At 45.1% G+C, this 21,477-nt stretch overlaps 1 protein-coding gene across 7 annotated transcripts in view; it reads left to right on the forward strand.

Annotated features, from left to right (window-relative positions):
* Nucleotides 1-18,797, forward strand: part of Cacna1e (calcium voltage-gated channel subunit alpha1 E) — a 450,477-nt gene extending 431,680 nt beyond the window's left edge. For 4 of the 7 annotated variants that reach the window (XM_040737129.1, XM_040737131.1, XM_040737132.1 and 1 more), the window contains 10 exons: nt 2,619-2,715; nt 4,647-4,752; nt 5,546-5,653; nt 6,166-6,266; nt 6,540-6,646; nt 11,044-11,155; nt 13,720-13,851; nt 14,895-15,075; nt 16,518-16,708; nt 18,086-18,797. In XM_040737129.1, the coding sequence (XP_040593063.1) occupies nt 2,619-2,715; nt 4,647-4,752; nt 5,546-5,653; nt 6,166-6,266; nt 6,540-6,646; nt 11,044-11,155; nt 13,720-13,851; nt 14,895-15,075; nt 16,518-16,708; nt 18,086-18,592 (1,642 nt within the window). In that variant the 3' untranslated portion in view covers nt 18,593-18,797. Of the gene's footprint in view, nt 1-764; nt 862-2,618; nt 2,716-4,646; nt 4,753-5,545; nt 5,654-6,165; nt 6,267-6,539; nt 6,647-11,043; nt 11,156-13,719; nt 13,852-14,894; nt 15,076-16,517; nt 16,709-18,085 lie in introns of all 7 variants that reach the window. The other 3 variants (XM_040737133.1, XM_040737134.1, XM_040737130.1) reach the window with 2 other exon arrangements.
* The last annotated feature ends 2,680 nt before the right edge of the window (nt 18,798-21,477 follow it).

The following is a 21,477-nucleotide window of genomic DNA, read 5'->3' on the forward strand; positions in this document are numbered from 1 at the left end:
GCCCTTTCCAATGAGAAGTCTAGAAGATTCCTGGAAGACAAGGTCATCAAAAAAGTTCACAGTATTCCTGGAATCCTGCAGGATTAAATCTAGATTTTGAGTGGAGGGAATGGAGCTGCAGGGGAATGTTTGTAGGGCTTCTTCCCACATTGCTCTGTGGACATGGATCCTAGCAGGCTCCTGTGGAATGGAGCAGAGCTTACCAAAGCTGAACTCAGGATGATCTGTTACACAGAGATCCAAAGCCTTTTCAAATTCTCTCATGGAAACGCCGTCTCTTGCTAATAAGCCTAGTGGGAAATATGTCTCTCACAGTCTACAGAAAGAAGCTGAATGTCCCCTACAGATGGTCCTGACTGACTATAATCAGTATGGGTGTGACATCAAAGAGTTCTGTAATCCACATGTGGGCAACCTGACACCTCTCTGGATGGTAGGCAGAAACACACTGGCTGTCTTTATGCTCTTAGAAGCCTAGCTAGGGCCGAGGCTACTCAGGCCAGACATGAGCCACATAGGTATTTCTGGGCACTCTAGGAATTAGGTAGTTCCTTTTGATATTAGATGGACTCTGATTTCCCAAGGAAATTGGGACAGTAGTTTGGCAAGGCGGTAGTTCTCTGGGGATTACTTTTCTGGTCTAATTCTGGCAAACACCAACAAACTGCTCACATCTCTTTTGGGCAGTCCCTGCAGGGAGAAGCCATCATTTCATCTCACCCTCCTCTGAGTATCTTATTAACCCACCTGTGCTTCCTTTACAGCGGCAGGATCCCGTATAAGGATATGTACAAATTAGTGCGGGTGATCTCGCCTCCTCTGGGCCTGGGAGAGAACTGCCCCTACAGGGTGGCTTGCAAGGTTTGCCTCCCAGCCCTCAGCCGTGACCTGCAGTGGGATGCAGCATCTAACCCTCTCCACCACCACTGCGCCACATGAGGGAACCTTCATGTTGCTTTCCTTTGAGTTTAAAGAGGCCCAAACCCTCCCAGAGCCAGCAGCTGCTACGTAGGAAAAAGGGCACACTTTATGGTGAAGGCAAAAGAGAGTCAAAGACAATACAAAGGCCACCATAGTCTTTTCACACACATAGCCTGGTGCACACATGCACAGACACACACACACACTCCCCAGTTTACCTTAGCCTGTACCTCTCCTTCCTCCTGAATGCAGAAATTCTTTAATCAAGCAAAGAGTTCTCGTTCCCCTGCACCGGAGGTTCACTTTCATTAAACCACAGTGTAAGTTTAGTCATCCTTACCCCTGCCATGCCTCACTGATGCTAGGCGCTTTTTTTCGGGGTTGGCAATAGAAGCTATAGGACAGAGAGGAAGAAGCAACAGAAACTTGGGGCAACTGGTGACAGCACTTTAAAAAGCATGGATCTGGGGGCCATGAGAGAATTTCACAGCACAGAGTCTAAAATGACCTCGGCAGGCACTGAAGGACCTTGCAGAGATTATTTGCCATAGGTTCCTGCCAGACACACTTGTGAAGGGTCCACCATAATTTTCAAGTCACTACTTGTTGGCTAGAACAAAAAGTCCAGAGATACAAGTTTGAACTCTGCCGTGCCCTGGATACTCAGTATCCTAGCCACTCTTATCAATCCCAAGACTGCTAGATAAGGATCCCGCTTCCGGTGCTATGGGAGGAAAACAGAGCACTTCTCAGGCAGCGGACGACGACACAGGCTCAGGAAGGATGTCCACCTAGATGATGGATGGAGCTGATTTGGGATGGTGACACTGATTCTGAACTCAGGAGGCTGAACAGCTGCCTCTGCTGAGACTCTTTAAACTCCACCCTAGTGAAACCTGCAGCCGCATGTGGAGAGCTGGGGAGGGTAGCATGGCATGCAAGGTGCTCTTCCTCCGCCTGGTTTTGTTTCTTCTGTCCCCAGCATGCCATCAACCCCGGTGCATGCTGGGGAATAAAGAGCACTCTTGTTCACAGAGCCAGGTGGAAGCAACAGGGCCGACTTTCTGACCAGCCACCTCAGCCCACCACTTTCAACGCAAGCCGCCACCTTCCGCTGCACACACACCACAGAAGGGGGGATACACGACGTTCTGCCTGTGGGTTCAGGGCAGGGGGCAGGCCAGACTTCTGGGCCAGCATCCCAGCCCCAGTAGGGGCCAGAAATTCCCACCCACGGCTGGAGCACCGTCTATCCGGTTTATACCGCTCATGCACAGCCCTGGGAATTGAACATGTTTGTGCTACTTTGGGGGTAGATGCAGTGAACTACAAAACCAGTGCAGCATGAACCAAGGAGGAGAAAGTGAGCCCCACCCCCACCCCCATCAGCACCTTCTGACAGTGTCAGAGGGACCAGAGGTTGTGACTAGTGTTCCCGGGTCTGTGTGGGGCGTGATATAAATCTGCACCAGGACGGAGTCACTTGTATGATTTGCCTTGATTAACAGGTTTCCTGTTCTTTTCCTGTTTGTCCATCTGTTTTGTTTTTCTTCTGTTTCTGTATTAATTTGTTTTGGCTCTCTGGGAATGCTGTTCCTCTCTCCTACCTGCATCCTCCCCTCCACCACTCTTTCCTTTCCCTGCCGTCCCTCCTGCCCTGCCCATCTCCTACCCCTACTTCCCACCCCCATGCGCAGTGGCCGCATCCATTACACTGAGATGTATGAAATGCTGACTCTCATGTCACCACCGCTAGGCCTCGGCAAGAGATGTCCCTCCAAGGTGGCCTATAAGGTAGACAACCCCTTCCTTTGTTCTGGGCTAGAGACCAACAGGAAATGGGATCCAGTTGTGGGGAGGACAGAATATGGGAGGAAGCTGGGTTGGGGAGGTGGAGATGGGAGTCAAGGATTATTGAGTCAGGAAGGGTCATGAAGATGGAGTCATAAAGGATACAGGAGTTGTTCTAGGGCTGTTCACCGTGGACTGTTGACTGTGCTACTGTGTTTCTACACGTGTGTGGCTTCTTGTGAGTGGGCTACCAGAAAAGTGCTGTTAAGTGGTGTGTTTCCTTTTAAAGGAGGCAGAGTGGTGGCCAGGGAAATAGTTGAATGGGCAAAAAGGAAGCCTTTGTAACAAAAGAGTCAGTAAAGCTTACTGAGAAAGAAATGGCTTCACTCATATAAATTAGGGAGATGATGGAACAATCCCAAAGGATTGTTTCATAAGAACATTTTAGAAGGAAAACTCCTAATAAATGTCCTTCCCCTGTGATGTAGGAAGGAGCAACGGCATAGCTTCCTTCTAGAGACAAACACAAAATAGGAACACATCTTCACTTTCATGATGAAAAGGGATGCAGCAATTATGGGCACAAGCTGTGTTCAGTATTAGTCTTGCCTTCTTAGCACAACCAACTGGTAGATAAATTCCTTGTGGCTACAGAGCAGCAGCATCCACTGGGAGTCATTAGGATGCTCATAGCTTTGAGGCCAAGAGTTTTCTTCACCTATCAGTAATAGTTACTGTTAGCTCACTTGTGTTCTAGACTGGCCAAGAACTCTGGAGCTTTCTCATTCACCTAGCATGCATCTCAGCAATGTTGCCACTTCTACAGAAGTAGGAGAGCTGAGACTCATACAAACAAGAAACAACCTTTGCACTCTAACACATTGTGCCTGCGGTGTTGCTTTAGGCAAGATGATCCAACTGAGTACTAGAGAGTATGCCCCAATCACTATCAACCACTACCCTCAACCACTACTCCTAGGATAGTGGTTCTACCATAGACACTTCTGGTGCTCTTTCCAAATTATATTTCTCCAGAGAACATCTCACTGAAATGTAGTCCTTAGGAACCCTCCTCCAGTGCATGGCTCCTTGTACACAACACAGGGAATGGTATCTTTTCTGATATCCATAAGTACCACACAGTGGGAAGTGAATTTGACTTTCTGGGATGAGGCTTGATAGAATGAATTGGGAGGGGAGTGGGAGGAGAGTTTTACAGAATTCTAAAAGCAAGATACTCTCTGAAACGTGGATTTGGCCATTTCAGTTGGATCCCTTCCTCTGGGTGAGGGAAACAGGGCCTGCCCACTCTGCTCCTGCCTGTACCCCCTTCTCTCACTCTGTCTTCCCTGCTTTCCTCATCCTTCTTCCCCTAGAACCTGTTTGCACACCCCCACCCAATCCTGCTCCTCCTCATCCCTTGGATAAGTTGAACTTTCTGCATGTTCAGTCTTGTGCTGGCAAATCCCATCTTTTAAAGACTCAAAAAGGGGGCACCAGGATATATGTCTTTCAAGTGAGATAAACAAGGGCAATTCTCTCCCTATCTTTCCATTGAGTTTGGGGGTATCCATGGGACAAGCAGCAAGCCAGAGCCCCCCCTTCCCCCAGCAGGGAGTGGAGCCACCTCCCAGAGCTGACTCCCTTCCCTGGACCACTTCTTGAGGTCACTGCCCACCCTATGGGGGATATCCCTGTCACTCCCCGTGGGAAGGGTTCTAGACAGAAAGAGCAGCAAATGAGCTTCCAGCAAGAGGTAGGGAGGGAGGGAGAAGCAGCCTGCAATGGGGATGGGGAATCCTTGCCCTTCTTTTTTGTCTGTGCACTTGACCTCTGCACTTTCCTTCCTTCCTTTTTTTTTTTTTTAGTTTTAAATCAAGGTGCCTTTCAATAGATTTGTTTTTGCCTGCTGTTTTCTCTTCTTTTCCACACAGAGGTTGGTCCTGATGAACATGCCAGTAGCTGAGGACATGACAGTCCACTTCACCTCCACACTTATGGCTCTGATCCGGACAGCTCTAGACATTAAAATTGCCAAAGGTCAGATTAGTAGGAGAGGGAGATGGGGGTGGTGAGTGTTATAACCTGTGCAGCTGCTGTAGGATGGAGCCAGCTGAACTAGTCTAGCCAGCCATGCACCCAATAATGCAGTGACCTGATTTCACCTCTAAGTCAGTAACTTTAAGACTTGCCCTTTCTCTGGTAAAATAAATGACTTGATATTCCATGCCCGACATATACTAGCATTCTAGAAATAATTCTGTAATCTTTCCCATAGAGCATCTTTTCACTAAAGTCTTGGGACGCTTCTATAGTGGGTGACAGCAGAGTAGACATTGTAACACTTTGTCCATTATGATTGCTAATTCAATGGTCTGAGAGAGAAACAGTATTTGACATCTATACAGACCTTTTATTCTGCCTTCTCCCACCTTTTTAAAAATCAGATCACTTAGACTGTATAGTTAGGGTCAATGGAAGGAATGATGTTTATTGATGAGGCAGGAGTCCTCTTTATGGCTATCTTTATTTCCCCTTCTGATGTATTTAGCACCTAGGAGGCTGTTAGGATAAGTGAAGAAGTTGATCTTGGTCTCAGCCTCAGATCACTGGGGAAGAATATACCTCAATCACTTAAAATGGGAACCAAAGTGAATTCTGCCTCCTCAGCAAAAATGCCGGCATTGCCAGATCCACTGTCACTCAGTGCCAAGATTTCCTCTCATCATTTGAGGTGCCATGCTGATTCAGCTCCTGCCCCCTACCTTACTGCTCAGTCTTCATTATTCTGTGTCAGTTCTGATTGGGTTATTAATAATTTATCTTATTCTAGGTGGTGCAGACAGACAGCAGCTAGACTCAGAACTACAAAAAGAAACCCTGGCCATTTGGCCTCACCTGTCCCAGAAGATGCTGGATCTTCTTGTGCCCATGCCCAAAGGTGTGCTGGCTCCTCCTTCCAACTGTGCTTGTCACTGTGGCCCAGCGTGCCAAGGCCACCTCTCTTAGGGAAGCCAGAATAATCAAGGAGATAAAAAGAAGATCACTCCTTTACCATTAGAAAGCTAAGTCTTCACTTCTAACGTACATTTAATCATAATTAACTGAAACTTGCTTCTTAAGATGGGTCACTGTAGTTGTGAATGGAATTTTCTTGCACAGCTCTCCCCCTCAACACACGACTGTTCAGTAAGCCCTAGTACATTTGGGAAAGTGTGTTGCTACTTAGACATGAACATCTGGAGTGATAGGAGGTGGTACTTAACTAACGTATTTTGTGCACACAGTACCATGAGCACTGCATGGATCTATTCACTTTATGTCCTCAGAGCCTTAATAAACATTAGATGAATCAGTGAGTGAAAGTGCAAACCTGCTTTGGGGAGTGGGTAAAGAAGTTCATGCCCGTCTGCATCCTCTTTGTTCATGCCTATGCTCCACTTGTGTTTTTAGCCTCTGACCTGACAGTGGGCAAAATCTATGCAGCAATGATGATCATGGACTACTATAAACAGAGCAAGGTGAAGAAGCAGAGGCAGCAGCTGGAAGAACAGGTGAGGATCAGTAACGGCATGTTAGATGGGTCATGAATAAATACAGGTCTCTAGAGGGACAGGCTGCATGTATTCCTATAAGGTACCCTAAAAGGTGGTAAAGGGTTTTGGGGGTCTAAGATTTCTAGTGCTGTGGGATCATAAACTCAGTGAATTAAAAGGTTAAGATAGTTAAAACAAGGAACCAATCCCATTTCTATTTTACTCATGTAAATTGTGGCTTTCTCATAGTGGTCCCCCGAAAGTCATGGGGATTTTTTTGTTTCAATACAGAAAAATGCACCCATGTTCCAGCGCATGGAGCCCTCATCACTGCCTCAGGAGATCATTGCTAATGCCAAAGCCCTGCCTTATCTCCAGCAGGACCCTGTTTCAGGCCTGTGAGTAAAATCAAAGGGTGCATCCTGTTACCACTGTAAAAAGCCCAGAGATACACTCCCTTTCCTCAGGCTGCCCATCTCAGGGTGGCTCAGTAGGAGTAGGAGAAAAGTGAATCAAGCATGTGTAGTGCTGCAAGCAACATCAGGACAGTAGGTGGAGTGACAGGCCAGTAGCAGAAGGCACGGACTCATGCTATCACACACTAGCACCTTAGCTATAGTTCTGTTGTGAAGAGCTACCATCTCTCAATGCTTTGTTGTCCCCTCTCAATGGATCTAGTGTTGTGGACTTGGCAACTGATGAGCATAAAGGGGAAAGAGAAGCAACAGTCACTGGATTCTTTAATCCAGGATGATAGTTCTGGTAGTTCTATTTGCTTATCTCAGTTGATTCTGCTGTACCCTGGATATGAGACAGAGAGAGAGAGAGAGAGAGAGAGAGAGAGAGACAGAGACAGAGACAGAGACAGAGACAGAGACACAGAGACACAGAGAGACAGACAGAGACAGAGAGAGACAGAGACACAGAGAGAGACTACAACCAGAAGCAGAACCTTGATTTTAAAAACCAGTTATTTCTGACTCTAGACACGTTCTACATCTTATTCTCTCTCATGATCAAAAAACACATTGCAAACAGAATTAAACATCAAAACCCTTCTAAATTCTATCTGCAAGTTGGCCATTAGTCATAAATGATCTCTTGTAGCATACATATCTCATTATGCTAGTATATGTTTTCCTGTCATCACCAAGTGGGGACTGGGAGCCAAAGGACACAGGCACCTCTGCTCATTGAAATGCATCTTTTATGGTTGGGTTTAAGTAAGTCCTGCTTATAAAACCAGTAATCACTAAGACGTACAGTTTCACCACAATGATCAGGAAAGTAATATCCAGGGCTCAGGAATGAGACCTCCATTGGAATACTATTTGGAATTTCTCAGACCATTAATTTCTTTCAGACTGTGGTATGAGAGATTTTTTTCTCTCCAAATCATTTTCTGAGTTCATAATCTAAGAAATTTGGAAGAGAAGAACATGCCCAAACAATTTGGTATGATCAGAGGGGAGTATATGGATGCTCTGTCCCCCAGAAAAAATGTAGATATTTATTTTATTGCTCTTTGGAGGAGATAGGCAAGAAGTTATGTCTAGAGAAAAGGTGTCTCCTCACTGCAAGGGTTTACTCTATGTTTTCATGAGTCCTCGGTCTATTAGTGGAAGATACCCATTTTGCCTCCCCATCTAGATCTGTTTTGTCTAGAATTTTCTACATATCTGAACCCATATCATGGAACCACTCAGTTTTTCTCCTATATGTTTATAGATTCAATTACTCACTGATTTTTACTAGTTTTTATTGAGAACAAATTTGGCCTAAGCATTGGCTCAGGCACTGGAGATATTGGTGAGCAGGTCATAGTCCCCAGGGCCACAAATCAGGAAAGGAGAACTTATAAGAATGATCAGTAGCTGGGCATTGGTGGCGCACGCCTTTAATCCCAGCACTCGGGAGGCAGAGGCAGGCAGATCTCTGTGAGTTCGAGGCCAGGCTGGACCGACAGCCTCCAAAACAGAGAAACCCTGTCTCGTAAAACCAAAAAAAAAAAAAAAGAATGATCAGTTAAATATATCAGGGTAGGCAACTGTGGTGTCATGGAAACGAAAGCTCCTTACCTAGTTTGAGAGTTCGGTGTGGGGTGGTAGGAAGTGTCCTCAAGGAAGAAACAGAGACTCAAAGGCAAGGTCTTCAAAAGGTGAGAATATGGTAAGGTAAAACACCTATGATTATACTGCTGGTTTGGAGAGTTACACAGAGGCCACACTTAGAGGGCATAAAATTACATTTTTGTTTTAAAATGATGGAACTTTATGTTTCAGAGTGACATGATTAGATTTGTGCTTTTCAAAATTCATTTATGAATTCCATGTAGATTTAATAGTTCAATTCTAGAGATGACATCATTTAGTACCTTGCTTCAGTTATATAAATTATCAGTGGTTTGGACAACATGCTAAAGATAGTGAGAAATGGGTAGGCAAGGTATTTAATAGAGAAAAAAGATTTAGGGATAGGTTTGCTACATAATGTGAAGGAGGGGGGGAATGAAGATGACCCATGTGCTTATAGTTTAAACCTTTGGGTAGATATTGATACAGGCCTTCTCTTTGGAACCATGTGTTTTGAAAGCCAGGCATTAATTAGAAGAGATTGCTCTGAGAGTTTTAATGGTTACCATGGCAGAATAGAGCTCCCTCTCTGCCACATACCAAGTGATCTTGCATACGGGAAAGCCAGGCTTTAAGGGGGAAAGCTGGTAGGGAAAACAAGTTGTGGTTTTCAAGTACAACTAAAATTTCAGAAGGAAAAATAGTAGCATGATATGAAGGCATGTAAGAAAGTTCCAAGAGATCAAGATTTAGAGATCAAGAATATTTTAAGGAAATAATTTTGATAAGGAAAGTCCAAAGTGTATGGAAAGAGTTTGTGGGAAGCAAATTAAAGTTTTAAGCAGAAAGAGAAAGCCTGGTTATTACTACTTAGAACAAACTTTATACATGGGATTTTGGGAACAAAGGAAAGCCAAAGGAGGCTGGTGATGGAGGTACAAGAGCCTAGGAGAAGCCTTGTCCTATATTTGAATATTATCTTAAAAACAAGAACCTTCACAAGGTTTTTAAAGTAGGTTATCACTCAATTCAAATTATTTAACACTGTGAAGTTGTTATGTGACTCTAAGGGCTCTCCCAATAATTCTTTTTGTTTTCTAACAAAATAACTCACACTAGCAGTTTATAAAGAATAGAAATTACTTGGATGACAATGCTGGGTCTTGGGGATGCCCAAAAGCATGCTGCCTGTATCAGGTGAGGACCTTTTGTCACATGTATGGGATCAGACAGAATAGGCTTGGTAACTTAGATGTTTGGGCCTTTTTTTGTGATAAAGACAGTAATGTAGCATGGGGGCTTCGCCTTCATGAACTCATCAAGTCCTAATTATCTACCAAATGATCCACTGTAAATAACATTGACATACAACTTTAGTAATGAAATTTACCACATGAACTTTTGGGGATCCATTGAAACTAAAGAAGGTCTTCTCCACCTATTGAAGAGTTAACTGTTCCCTATGAAACTAGCAGGGGCCCATCTGCTATATACCTGCATTGTCCATCTTGTTCCCTTGGCTGTCTTAAGAAGGCACATGAATGACTGACTGACATTTAGACAGGTAATTTAAATTGAGATGACTCCATAGGAGTTGTAAAACTCAGCTAACACTCTCACTGGCTAGGAACCTATCAGCTGATTCTCTGCTATTCAAACCTTCGTTTTGAATGCTAATCGAGTAAGATTGTACCTACAGATTATTTAAAGTAACTGGTAATTCTTGCTCACTGCTCTAATTTTCTGTGGGATGCAGAGTCTCAGCAGTACACTGGCCTCCCTAGAGCAGAACACAGATACTTAGAGAGATGCTGTACCATCTTACAGTTGACAACTGCACAGCCCTAGTCTCTGTCCCTCTTTCAATAGTCACAAGGGCTCTCTCACACTTTTGATTAGGACAGTGGAATCTGTTGCCTCATTGATTGCAGTGAATGGCAACAGAAGCCGATTTTGTAGGAAATATCAGCTGTCTTGACCAACACCGTGGATATGATTGTATAGGAATAGTTGAACCAAACTGGCTTGATAGCAATCTACCATGCTACTCTCCATACCTTTCACTTGGCAGGCTTTTTGCTTAGCCCCACCTCATTACCATTTAAACATCCTCCCACAGAGCAATCAATCCAAGGGTCTTTACTTCTCAACCACCACCTCTAAAATCATTTTCCAGTTCATGAGCCAACAGATACAGTTAGCAGCACAGAGACACCCTTTAGTAAATGTTCATGGAACTGAATTGGATGGAGTTGAGTTTAAGCATGGATGCTGGCACAATAAAACCAATTTACTGAGTATGGGGATTTTTTTAAAGACTATGACTGCTTAATATTTAAACAAGCTGTTCAATGTTTAAACTCTGGCATTTTTCTGTCCAATGGGGAAACTCAACAGAAACAGGTTTACAATCTAGCACTGGTCTTCCATATGGCTGAGTGTGACAAATGATGTCATTTGTCACAGATATGCTGGTCGCCAGCAGAATGATGAATGATTCCAAATGCAGGTTGAAAACACAGTTTCTATGTTTTCTTATGCTTTCTTAAACATCTTCTGTTATAAGACCAGCCACCTGCAAGTCAATAGATTCATAGGCCATCCAAGAGTGCAGGGTGCTGCCCATATCAGGGGATCTTCTATGGGATGGGATTTGTTATTGGAAGTCTACGGCATGACTGTTTCTGTCTCTCATTACCTCTGAATTTGACATTGCTTTTCAGGAGTGGTCGGAGTGGATACCCTTCAATGAGTCCACTCTCCCCCCAAGAAATATTCCAGTTGGCTTGTATGGACCCAGCTGATGATGGACAATTCCAGGAACAGCAATCTCTGGTGAATGAATGAGTCTCAGACCTCAGAAGTATTTCCTGATTTTTCTCACTCTTATTTTCAGTCCCTCCTTACCCAGTTTCTCATGTTCACTGGGTATGCTCCTTCTAAAGGTTTTATAGTCCCAGAGGGCTCTTCCTTCCTGTAGGACCTTATGTTTCTTTAGGCCAAGCCCTTTAATTTATAAAATTTCATAGCAATATCATATATAAAATCTTGCCTGTGATAGTAAGCTTCAAGAGAGTCTCATAGAATGAGTGATACCTGTCCATACTGCATAGCATACTACTAAGTGCTGCTTATGGGAATATAGGAATGCCCCTAGCATCCTTGAGTGAAGCCCATCTCCTCTAATACCTAGTGATTGCATCTGAAACAATGACCAGCTGTCTACCAGGACACACAGAAGATGTCACCACTTTGGCTATGTGTGGGTTCAGGCAGATTTTTTCCTTTGGTTATAATTCTATAGGGTCACATATGTTTCAAAAAGCCCCTAAAGTCATTTTCCTGAGCCCAAGTTTTCCATTAGTCTAAATGGTAAAATTTCTGAGAACCCTAACAAGTCAAGGTCAGCCTTGAGGAAGTGAGTACCAGTTAAAATTTTGGCTTTACTACTGCAAAACTGAATTGCCAAACTGAATTGGATTGGAGACAGTAAAACAAAACCTAGTTTTTACACATGTCTGTATAGACAGTCAGCACTAAGGGAGCCGAGCTCTATTATTTTATGGTTCATAAGTGACCTTTTTTCTCCCCTTTGTCTCACAAACCATTCTTGCCACTACTATATTTCCCAGTGTCATGCCAAATAGGCGTGTGTGTGTGTGTGTGTGTGTGTGTGTGTGTGTGTGTGTGTGTGTGATGGAATAGGTTCTCTACCAACAGGAGTGACTCTACTAGGTAATTCTGTCTTCTCTGGTTAACTGAGATAGATGATCATATTGGGAAAACAGCAAGGTCACATACTGCAGGAACACTGAACAACTGCCCAAAGGGTGTTCTTAATAATTGCCCTCTTCCTCCAACTGTTTTAGCACTAAAACCTAGGGACTAAGTATGGATAGTTTGATTCAGAAAATTCCTCTTAGCACGTTATGCCTTGCTGATATAGTTGATAGGTGTGGTGGGGAAAATCTCAATAATGTGTCTTTTTTTTACCCCCAGGGACACTTTACTACTTCATCATTTGTGTGGGTTTACTCCAGGCTGAGATGTAGTGCCAGAACTTTTTGGATTTGTGTTCATCTTGTCAGTGCTGGTGTCTGTAATTTAATTCAGGTGTCAGCCATGCAACATACTCACCACTGTGTACTCCTGCCCATCACTCTGGGTCCCTGCTCCATGTCCTGAGGCGTGGCCATGATTTGTGTATGTGCATATGGAGTGTGTCTCACTGCCTCTGGCACCTGTAGACTTCAATGTCATTACTGCATCTGTTTGAAGTTGGAATTGTGTGCCACATTACCACACACACTACAAATGCTTCGGCTTCCTCAAGTGCACATCTCACACACCCTGGAAAGTCCCTCTTCCCAGCTGCATCAGTCACTATAGAGCTGTCTGGCCACCCCAGGTTTCCCTTTCTTTGAGCACTGACCTACTTAGGATTTGTACCCTAAACTATGGGTTCATAAATATAAAATGACATTTCTTCTAAAATAATCTCCAGATGTCAAAGATGCTGTTTGATCTCTGTGTGGTTCATGTAAGCATCTCTTAGCAGTTCCAAAACTTATACAGTGACACAACTTATCTTCCTGGAAAACTCACATTCTTTAACCAGGAAAATGACAAGGGAGTTTGACAGAAAATTAACACTTTCCTATCCAACCTTGCAACACGTTGGAGGGTCACATTTTAATACAGTAACATCAGCCACATATGGTTGATGAACAATTGGAATGTTATGCATAAAATTGCAATGGAATAATTATTAAAAATGAGATATCTTACATGTTGGTGTAATATTTGAGTATATTAAGCTAAATAAAATGTTTAATTGAAAGTTTTTCTACTGATCACATATCTAACCATAGAAGTGGTTTGCATTGTATTTCTATTGAACTGAACTGGTTAGTAGCTACCTGAGAGTGGATTACCCACTACATTCTTGACGGCTTTAATTATAAAACTCTTATAAGTTATAAACACAAATAAATTCATAACATATTTGCCCGTAGATACTTAGCAACTTTCAAATCCTGGTTTCTATATAACTGGTAAAAGGATTCTTCAAAGAATAAATACAATGCAACACCTATCAGAATATACTTCACATATATAAAGTATGCCAAAGCTATAATACCTGAATATTTGCTTCAAAGATGCCCTTCACCTCTTCATCCCAGTTAGAGCCTTCTGTTTGAGATATCTGGCATCCCACATGTACAATTAGGCATGCACGCACACATAAATTCAGATAGATATATATATAATAAGGGCCTCATAACATCAGTCTTCCTTCTAAAAGCTCTTCTTACAATGGGGGCTGAATCTTCCACTGGAGGTGAGAGGCAACCAGATGGAACCAAGTCCCACAAGCTTGGCTGTGTGTTTATTTCCAGGAGCCAGAGGTTAGTGAATTAAAAAGTGTGCAGTCCTCTAGCCATGGCATCTACCTTCCTCCTCCGGACACCCAGAAGCATGCGGGATCTGGGAGGGCCTCCTCTATGCCACGTCTGACTATGGAGCCCCAGGTAAAACTCAAACACCACATACCTTTTGCAGTGGCACCGCAGGCTTTATTAGGTGGGCTATGAGATACCTGATATTTTCAGGTAAGCCCTGGACTTTTCCCTACCTCTTACCTATATGCAAAACCCGGCTCATGGACCAACTCTGATAAAGTCTTCTCTAGATTGTGTCTTTAATTAAGTCCCTGCATTCAAAAGCCTAGTCAATAAAACAGCATTAACTTCTCCTGCACTGGCTGGGATAATCATCCCTAGGAACCAATCAGTCAAGCAACCTGCATTTTTCTCTATGCATTTTCACATCTTGTTTTTTTCCCAGCCCTTTCAGCACATACGAGTTATTTGTACGCACCGCTCTATGTCAGGACTGTCTTATCCAGTTCAGGCCACGCCTCATTTCTTTGTCTGTTTCCTTAGCTTCTTTGTCTGTCTTACATGAAGTTTGGACAGAGACAAGAAGTTTTTGTGGATCTGTTCTAACACCTGTGGCAATCCAAACTTTGGGAGTGGGAATGGGAGACGAGGGTCGGGGGTGATGGCAGGAGGGTGGTGGATTTTTCTTAGTGGTTAAGTTCCAAGCTTTCCTAGGCTAGGAGGCTATAGGGAAGAATTTTATTCATTGAATATGTAACGAAAGAGGAAGCCATGCTTCCCGTGGAATGTAGCCTTTTGCACAATTGCTGTCTCCTATTTCAAAGTGTCTCACTATTTATTTAGAGCAGGTCCTGACTAAGCCCCTATGGCAGACATTTGCACAATGCTTGCTCACATTCGACACAGTTAGTATTCTGCTTTTATTCATGGAAACAAGGAGACACCACTCTCTGTGACTGTTAGTTGCCCATGGACAATTCTTCCTGATTAGCCTGTGTAGCCAAGAATTTTGCAAGGGAGATTCAAGGGAGGTGACAACTTTTCTAGGGGTTATATAGTTTACAGTCCCTAAGAGTTTCTCAGTCCTATGTTTGGATTTTCAGACTCTTTCAACAATTAATCTAGGCCTTGTGTTCCTCTGGGGTTTTTTGTTTTTGTTTTTTTCCTTTTAGGTGGTAACAGACCCTAGCTCTATGAGACGCTCATTTTCTACAATTCGGGATAAGCGTTCAAATTCCTCATGGTTGGAGGAGTTCTCCATGGAGCGTAGCAGTGAAAATACCTACAAGTCACGGCGCAGAAGTTACCATTCCTCCCTGAGGCTGTCAGCCCACCGTCTGAATTCTGACTCTGGTGAGAGGGTCACCTTTAGCACCTGTCTCTTTTCTTTGCAACTGATGGGCTTATTTTTTTCAAGGATCAAAAATGACTGGAACACAATTTAGATATAAGACCAGGGTTTATGAAAGTCCAGGAAGGGATGATAAATGGATAACTCATACATAAGGAGTTTGCTATGTAAGTGTGAGAACAGGTGTTCAAATCCCTAGAACTCAAATAAAACTGGGGCACAGCGGTACAAATCTGCAATCCCAGGTCCTTCTGGCAAGATGGAGCCTGCTATTCTGGAGTATGCCACTGTCAACAGCAAAGAGACACACTATCTCAAACATTGCACCAATTCCTCAGGCCTCCACATACAAACTGTGGCACACATGTGACTGTCCCACATATACACAAACTGAATGATGACGAATGCTGCTTGTCAAAGAGTGTTGCTATCTCTGAGCTGTCATCCTGAAACAGAACCTAGACAAATGCCAATGACTAATCAAGGTTTTCAATTAACCTTCTACAAAACGATCAAGATGCCATAAGAATATAGTAGAACCCCACCCGCCCCCAAAAGGTGCTGAGCTCTGCCACCAGCTCCAGTGTTACCTGGAGTTCTTTCAAGTACTGGGTTTCATTTAAAACCTCTCTGAGTGTTTTACTGATTTTTAAAATGCTAAGAAATCATTAGTCTCATTCTGCCTACTTCACTAGGTCCAGGAATCAAACTTGAAAACCAGCGATCTTCCTATATTGAGAGCCAGTAAATGGCAGCATTAAGACTAGAAGAGAGATCCTTGACATTAAATCCCAGGGTTCTCACCTTAACATTATATTAGATGTGCCAGCATTTAATTCATAGAACATTCTTAATTCCCTTCCCCGATGCAGCATACTTCCTGTTACTGGCAGAGACACTATTTATTGTATCTGGCTAAAAGGGATCTGAGAAAACAGATTACACTCATTGATGCATGTCTTCTCAGTGGTACCTTGGGGACTTATTGCTCACAAAAGGGGACTTTGCTATTCTTTCTCTCCCATTTCCCTCTCAAGTCATCTGTTGACTTGCCCGGAGAAGCCAGGATACTTCAGGCAGTTCAGGAGGTCAGAAAATCTAAGGTCAAGATGACACCAGTGTCTGATGGGTCTCCCTTGTTGGCTTACATGTGGTTATCTTCTCATCATGTCCTCACAGGGTAGACAGCAGGGACAGGAAGCCAAGTGTCTCTGGGTACTTCTCCTGTAATAAAAGGCCTTCTTTCTTGAACTGGTTACCTCCAAAATGCTGCGCAGTCACCATCCCACTTGAGGTTATGATTCAATACTGAATTCTGAAAGGGCACAATTAATTCACAATTCACAGTGACTCAGTGCCTGACTGGGACAGGATTTGTGGCTTGGAGTTCAGCCAGAGCAACCTGAGCAATAATAAACAGTTGTTTTTTTGTCACCCTTCACAGGACACAAGTCTGACACTCACCGCTCAGGAGGCAGGGAGAGAGGCCGATCCAAAGAGAGAAAGCACCTACTCTCCCCTGATGTCTCTCGCTGCAATTCGGAGGAGCGTGGGACCCAGGCTGACTGGGAGTCCCCAGAGCGTCACCAGTCCAGGTCACCCAGCGAGGGAAGGTCACAGACCCCCAACAGACAGGTGAATATGGAGAAGTTGAGCCCCTAGCAGGTCAGGGAAGTAAGGGTTCTGTAATAGGAAGGCTTCTAGGAGCTCAGAGCCTGCTGTTTATGAGAAATAAGCACTATACACAGAGGCTGGCTGTTGTGTGCTTGGAGATTCAGAGGTGACAGGAACTCACAAGAAGCAAGATGTCCCCCAAGAAAGACAATATCTGGAGGTTAGTCTATGCTTGCCCTTGGAATCTGAATACACAAATTCAGCTAGACTTAGGAAATAAAGACGGTCCTTCAGCCAAAAAGGTTTGGCTTGGTGTGATCGTCATATTAACTGTAATGATTCATCACTCAAGCCAGGATTTGCCAGTCAGACAGCTCAGCTTCACTTACCTATTGTGCAGCCATCTCAAGAGACGAAGCATTCTCTGTATTGCCCCTTTCTCGCAGCCCTAGCTCTGGAGGGGAGTTCCGGGAACTCAAAGGGGAGACTCATTTGGAAATGACTAGCCAGGACCAGGAGAGCTGCTGAAGCAATTGAGACATAGCAGTAGTAGACGTTTACCTAGGGAACAGTAGTTTCCACATAGCATTGCTGTTGAGACAGCCCTATCATTTGCTAGTGCAGCAAATACCTGGGACTTTCAGGAATCCAGTGAGACTTGCTTAAAAGCCAAAGTCAGAATTCTACATCTGAAAGAACTCTACCCAGAAGATTCTCACAGGCTGCCCACAGGTCTCACAGACCTTAAGAGACCAGTGCTGTAATCCATTTGCCAATACCTGGGCTCAGGTACTATTGGAAAATAGGCAAGGAAGGCAGGTAAAGGCTGAGACAATAGACAATGTGTGGTGGAGAAGCCAAGGGCAACAAGCCACTGCTGACAGAGAAGCCAGAAGAAAGGGGAGTTTGCTTTTTCTTAGAACTCATTTCCCAAAATAATTTCCCAGACAGCAAATCTGAGCATTCACTTCACCCACCTTTCAGCGAGTTATTTCGCCTAGGAATTTAAGGTATTCCTGTATGCTCTTGTTATGTACAATTTCCATCTCTTGGCTAGCCACCTGGGTGTTTTATGATCATAGCTGTTAAGTTACACCAATGCCCGTGTCTAACCATAGCCTTTCCCTCCTAAGCCTGCATCAGTAATTGAACTTTATTCCAGAGATTTGTCTGCACTGTGAAAGTTGAAACACTCTCGTCTAGACGGTATCTAATTCACTACTGACTTGACCCCTGAGTCCTTGAAGGGTTATGAGCAACACAGAGGGCTGGCTACCTCTCAGACCTACTCCAGAGACTCAGAGAACTTTCTTCATGAGGGCTTGGGACATCAAGAGGGCCCCAAGTGGAGGTGCCACTATGCCCCATCTAATGTGTCACGTTTCTCCTGTGATGCAGGGTACTGGTTCCCTGAGTGAGAGCTCCATTCCTTCCATCTCTGACACCAGCACCCCAAGACGAAGTCGTCGCCAGCTCCCACCTGTGCCACCAAAGCCTCGGCCCCTCCTCTCCTACAGCTCCCTGATGAGACACACTGGTGGCATCTCTCCGCCTCCCGATGGAAGGGAGGGAGGATCCCCACTGGCCTCTCAAGCCCTGGAGAGCAACAGCGCTTGCCTGACCGAGTCTTCCAACTCCTTGCACCCCCAGCAGGGCCAGCACTCTTCCCCACAGCACTACATCTCTGAGCCCTATCTGGCCCTCCATGAAGACTCCCACGCCTCAGACTGTGGCGAAGAGGAGACACTCACTTTTGAGGCAGCTGTGGCCACTAGCTTGGGCCGGTCCAACACCATTGGCTCTGCCCCACCCCTGCGGCACAGCTGGCAGATGCCTAATGGGCACTATCGGCGGCGGAGGCGTGGGGGGGCCTGGGCCTGGCATGATGTGTGGAGCTGTCAGTGACCTCCTGAGTGACACGGAAGAAGATGATAAGTGCTAGAGGCTGCCATCCCCTCCGATGCATGCTCTTCTCTCACAGGGAGAAAAACAAGACCAAATTGGGAAGCCAGTGCGGCCCGGGGGGGGGGGGGAGGAAGAGGGAGAAGGACGATGGAGAAAGGAAGACCATGCATCCTCGGAGAAGAAGTAAAAGACAGGTGGAAAACCAGTCAAACCCACCAATTTGCGTTATTTCCCTTTGCAAGATGGGCACTGCCATAGTCCTGCCTCTTTGCTGGGGAAAGAAAATACAGGGATGTGGGGGGGTTGATCCCATGGGACAAGGGACACAAAGGTGGCTTGGCTTCCCTGGCCCCTTCCCACTTTTCTATAAGCAGCAGCGGGATCTAGCTGCCCTGTGTCTGAGTTCATTGCCCTGAGCAGCTGGGAAGACTGCCCCAGCATCTTAATGTGGGAAGAGTGCAGACAGTAGGAGAAGCAGCTTGGCACCAGCTCTTGCATTTTGGCTGTCCCCAGGGCAACTGCAACAGTATCTCATGCATTTTCTTGGGGCTTTCTTCCCCCAAAGAGACCCGGGCTTAGTCGGGAGCCACTGGATGCTTATGGGAGAAGGGAGGGAGGGAGGGAGGGAGGGAGGGAAGAAGGGAGGGAGAGAAGGGCCAGAGGAGAAGGGCCGAAGGTGCTGTGGCAACAACAGCAAGGGCTGGTCTAGGTGAGAAAAGCCATAGCACAGCAGCCCATACCATGAAGGCCAGGGCCAGAGAAACAGAACTGGAGGTGCTGGTGGGTGCAGTAGTAGACCCCGAGGTCTGTCACCCACACAGTAGGTGCTGTGGTAGGTAGGCTAGGTTCAGACGTTCCCCAGGGCCCACGAAGGTGCCTGTAGCTCTGGTAAGGGTAATATTCACTCCAATAGCCAGGGCACCAACCCCAGTAGGGTTCAGCCACAGTGTGGGAACCCCACACAGTTCTCAGCCTTGGCCCTTTAGATTTTGGTCAGAGGGGACTCCCCAATGGTAGGGGCAAGGTGGAGGGGGAGACCTAAGGGACTCTAGGCAGACTCGGTTTTCCAACAAGTATAGGAGAAGCTCAGTATCAGTGACAGAGCTGTGACCACAGTGGGCTGGAGACAGCAGGCCCCTGTCAAGCAGCAAGGCTAGTGCTAAGCCAGGCCCAGAATGGTCATGTATCAGCAGCTAAGTGTTCTCTGCCACTTCCCCAAATGAACAGTGAATACATATCCAAGAAGGACACTGTGTAGTGACTTCCCTGGAGATGAAAAAGACAGGAGAGTGCTCCCTAAGGACTTCATCCTGAGGACTCCTTATGAGGAGAAATCCTTTGTCCTGAAGCTTGTGTAGCTGGTTTGAGGTTTGGGGAGTCAGTTGATGAAGATGCTTTAAGGTCATTAGTAACTATACCTCAGTTTTGGCCTGGGCTGCTTTCAGTAAAACAGGCTCTGATGAGAGCCCTACTTCCTCTGAATGTTCCCTGGGCCAGGTCTGGGCGTCATCCCTTCCCCAGAGTAAAAGATGGGTAGAAGACAGCCTCAGGCCACTAAGTCATTCATGCTCTCCCAAACAGAAGCATGGAGGGAAACGAGGACCCTTCCTCAGTCACTTACATAAATAATGCAGTAGAGAGCTCCATTCTGTAGGACCCCTTAAGCCTCTCTCCTGTTATCATCTGAGGTGAACAGATGTCTTGGAGCAGGGTGTGGAACAGGAGTGTCCTCTCTAGCTTCTCCACATGACCCTCTCAGTGAGACTGAGGACATCGCATTGAAATCTCAGCTGATCAATTATTTATCCCCTTCCAACCTAGGCAGAGTCCTTTGGGACTCTTGTGTAGGAACAATCCTTTCTCTTAGGAACTTCTCTTCTCTTATGAAGTTTCCTTTCTGTCCAATTCTTCCTATCCCTGGGCTGACAGAGGAATAAGGCATAGTATTAGCTCTGAAAACGCAAAGTTCACCTGTGTGGCTGCAATCATCTGCCACAATCCCATCTTCTCTTTTGAGGGCCAATGGAGCTTCATGAGTCATTGTCATTCCCAAACCAAAGTGGTCCCAAGACAGGCAACCCACAGGGAAGATGTGAGGCCTGCCGACCCTCAGATCCTCTTCCGCCTTCGTTGTCCTCTCCCTCATGGCACATGTGTGCTCAGGGGCAGCTGAGAATATGAACATGATCCTAACAGACGGGATTGTTACATAAGGCTGATGCCGGGCCTTGTGTTTTTAAAGGTTTTCTCTGCTCAGCCTCTTTCCATGTGAAAGTGCTGCTGTGCGCCTCTCGATGTAGACAAAATTGCTTTCCTCTACCTTGGACATGCAGCTTTCAAAGCTGCAACAGGATGGCCATTCTGAGCCAGCAAGCCTGTTGGATGGTATTTGGAGAAATTCAATTGCAGAGATATGTCATTGCCATCCAAGTAGTGGGAGAGAATTTTGGGCTGGCAGCATAATGACCAGATATGGAATTTGCCTGCAAAGAATAGTATTATCACCACATTTAGTATGCCTGAAACATCCCATAATCCCGAACCTCCTAGAATACACACACACACACACACACACACACACACACACACACACACACACTAAATGATGCATTTAAAGTTATGAAGTACTGTAGATGTGGTCACTTAACTGACCACATTTTTTTCTAACACTGATGAAATTATAAACATATTTCTTTACTTATCTTCCCTTGGACAACACTTACCCTTCATTAAGACCAGAACAGAAAAGAATTTTGTTAAGCCACAAACTCATTATTATCATCATCTCTGGTTTCCTACTGCTTCCTAATAAACTCAAATGCAAACTTCTCTCTTGTAGCTGATCAAGGCTTCCCCTCCTATGAATCAGGGTCTGTCTCTTTCTA

The sequence above is a fragment of the Mesocricetus auratus genome, unplaced genomic scaffold, assembly GCF_017639785.1.
Source record: "Mesocricetus auratus isolate SY011 unplaced genomic scaffold, BCM_Maur_2.0 Super-Scaffold_100676, whole genome shotgun sequence".
NCBI lineage: Eukaryota > Metazoa > Chordata > Mammalia > Rodentia > Cricetidae > Mesocricetus > Mesocricetus auratus.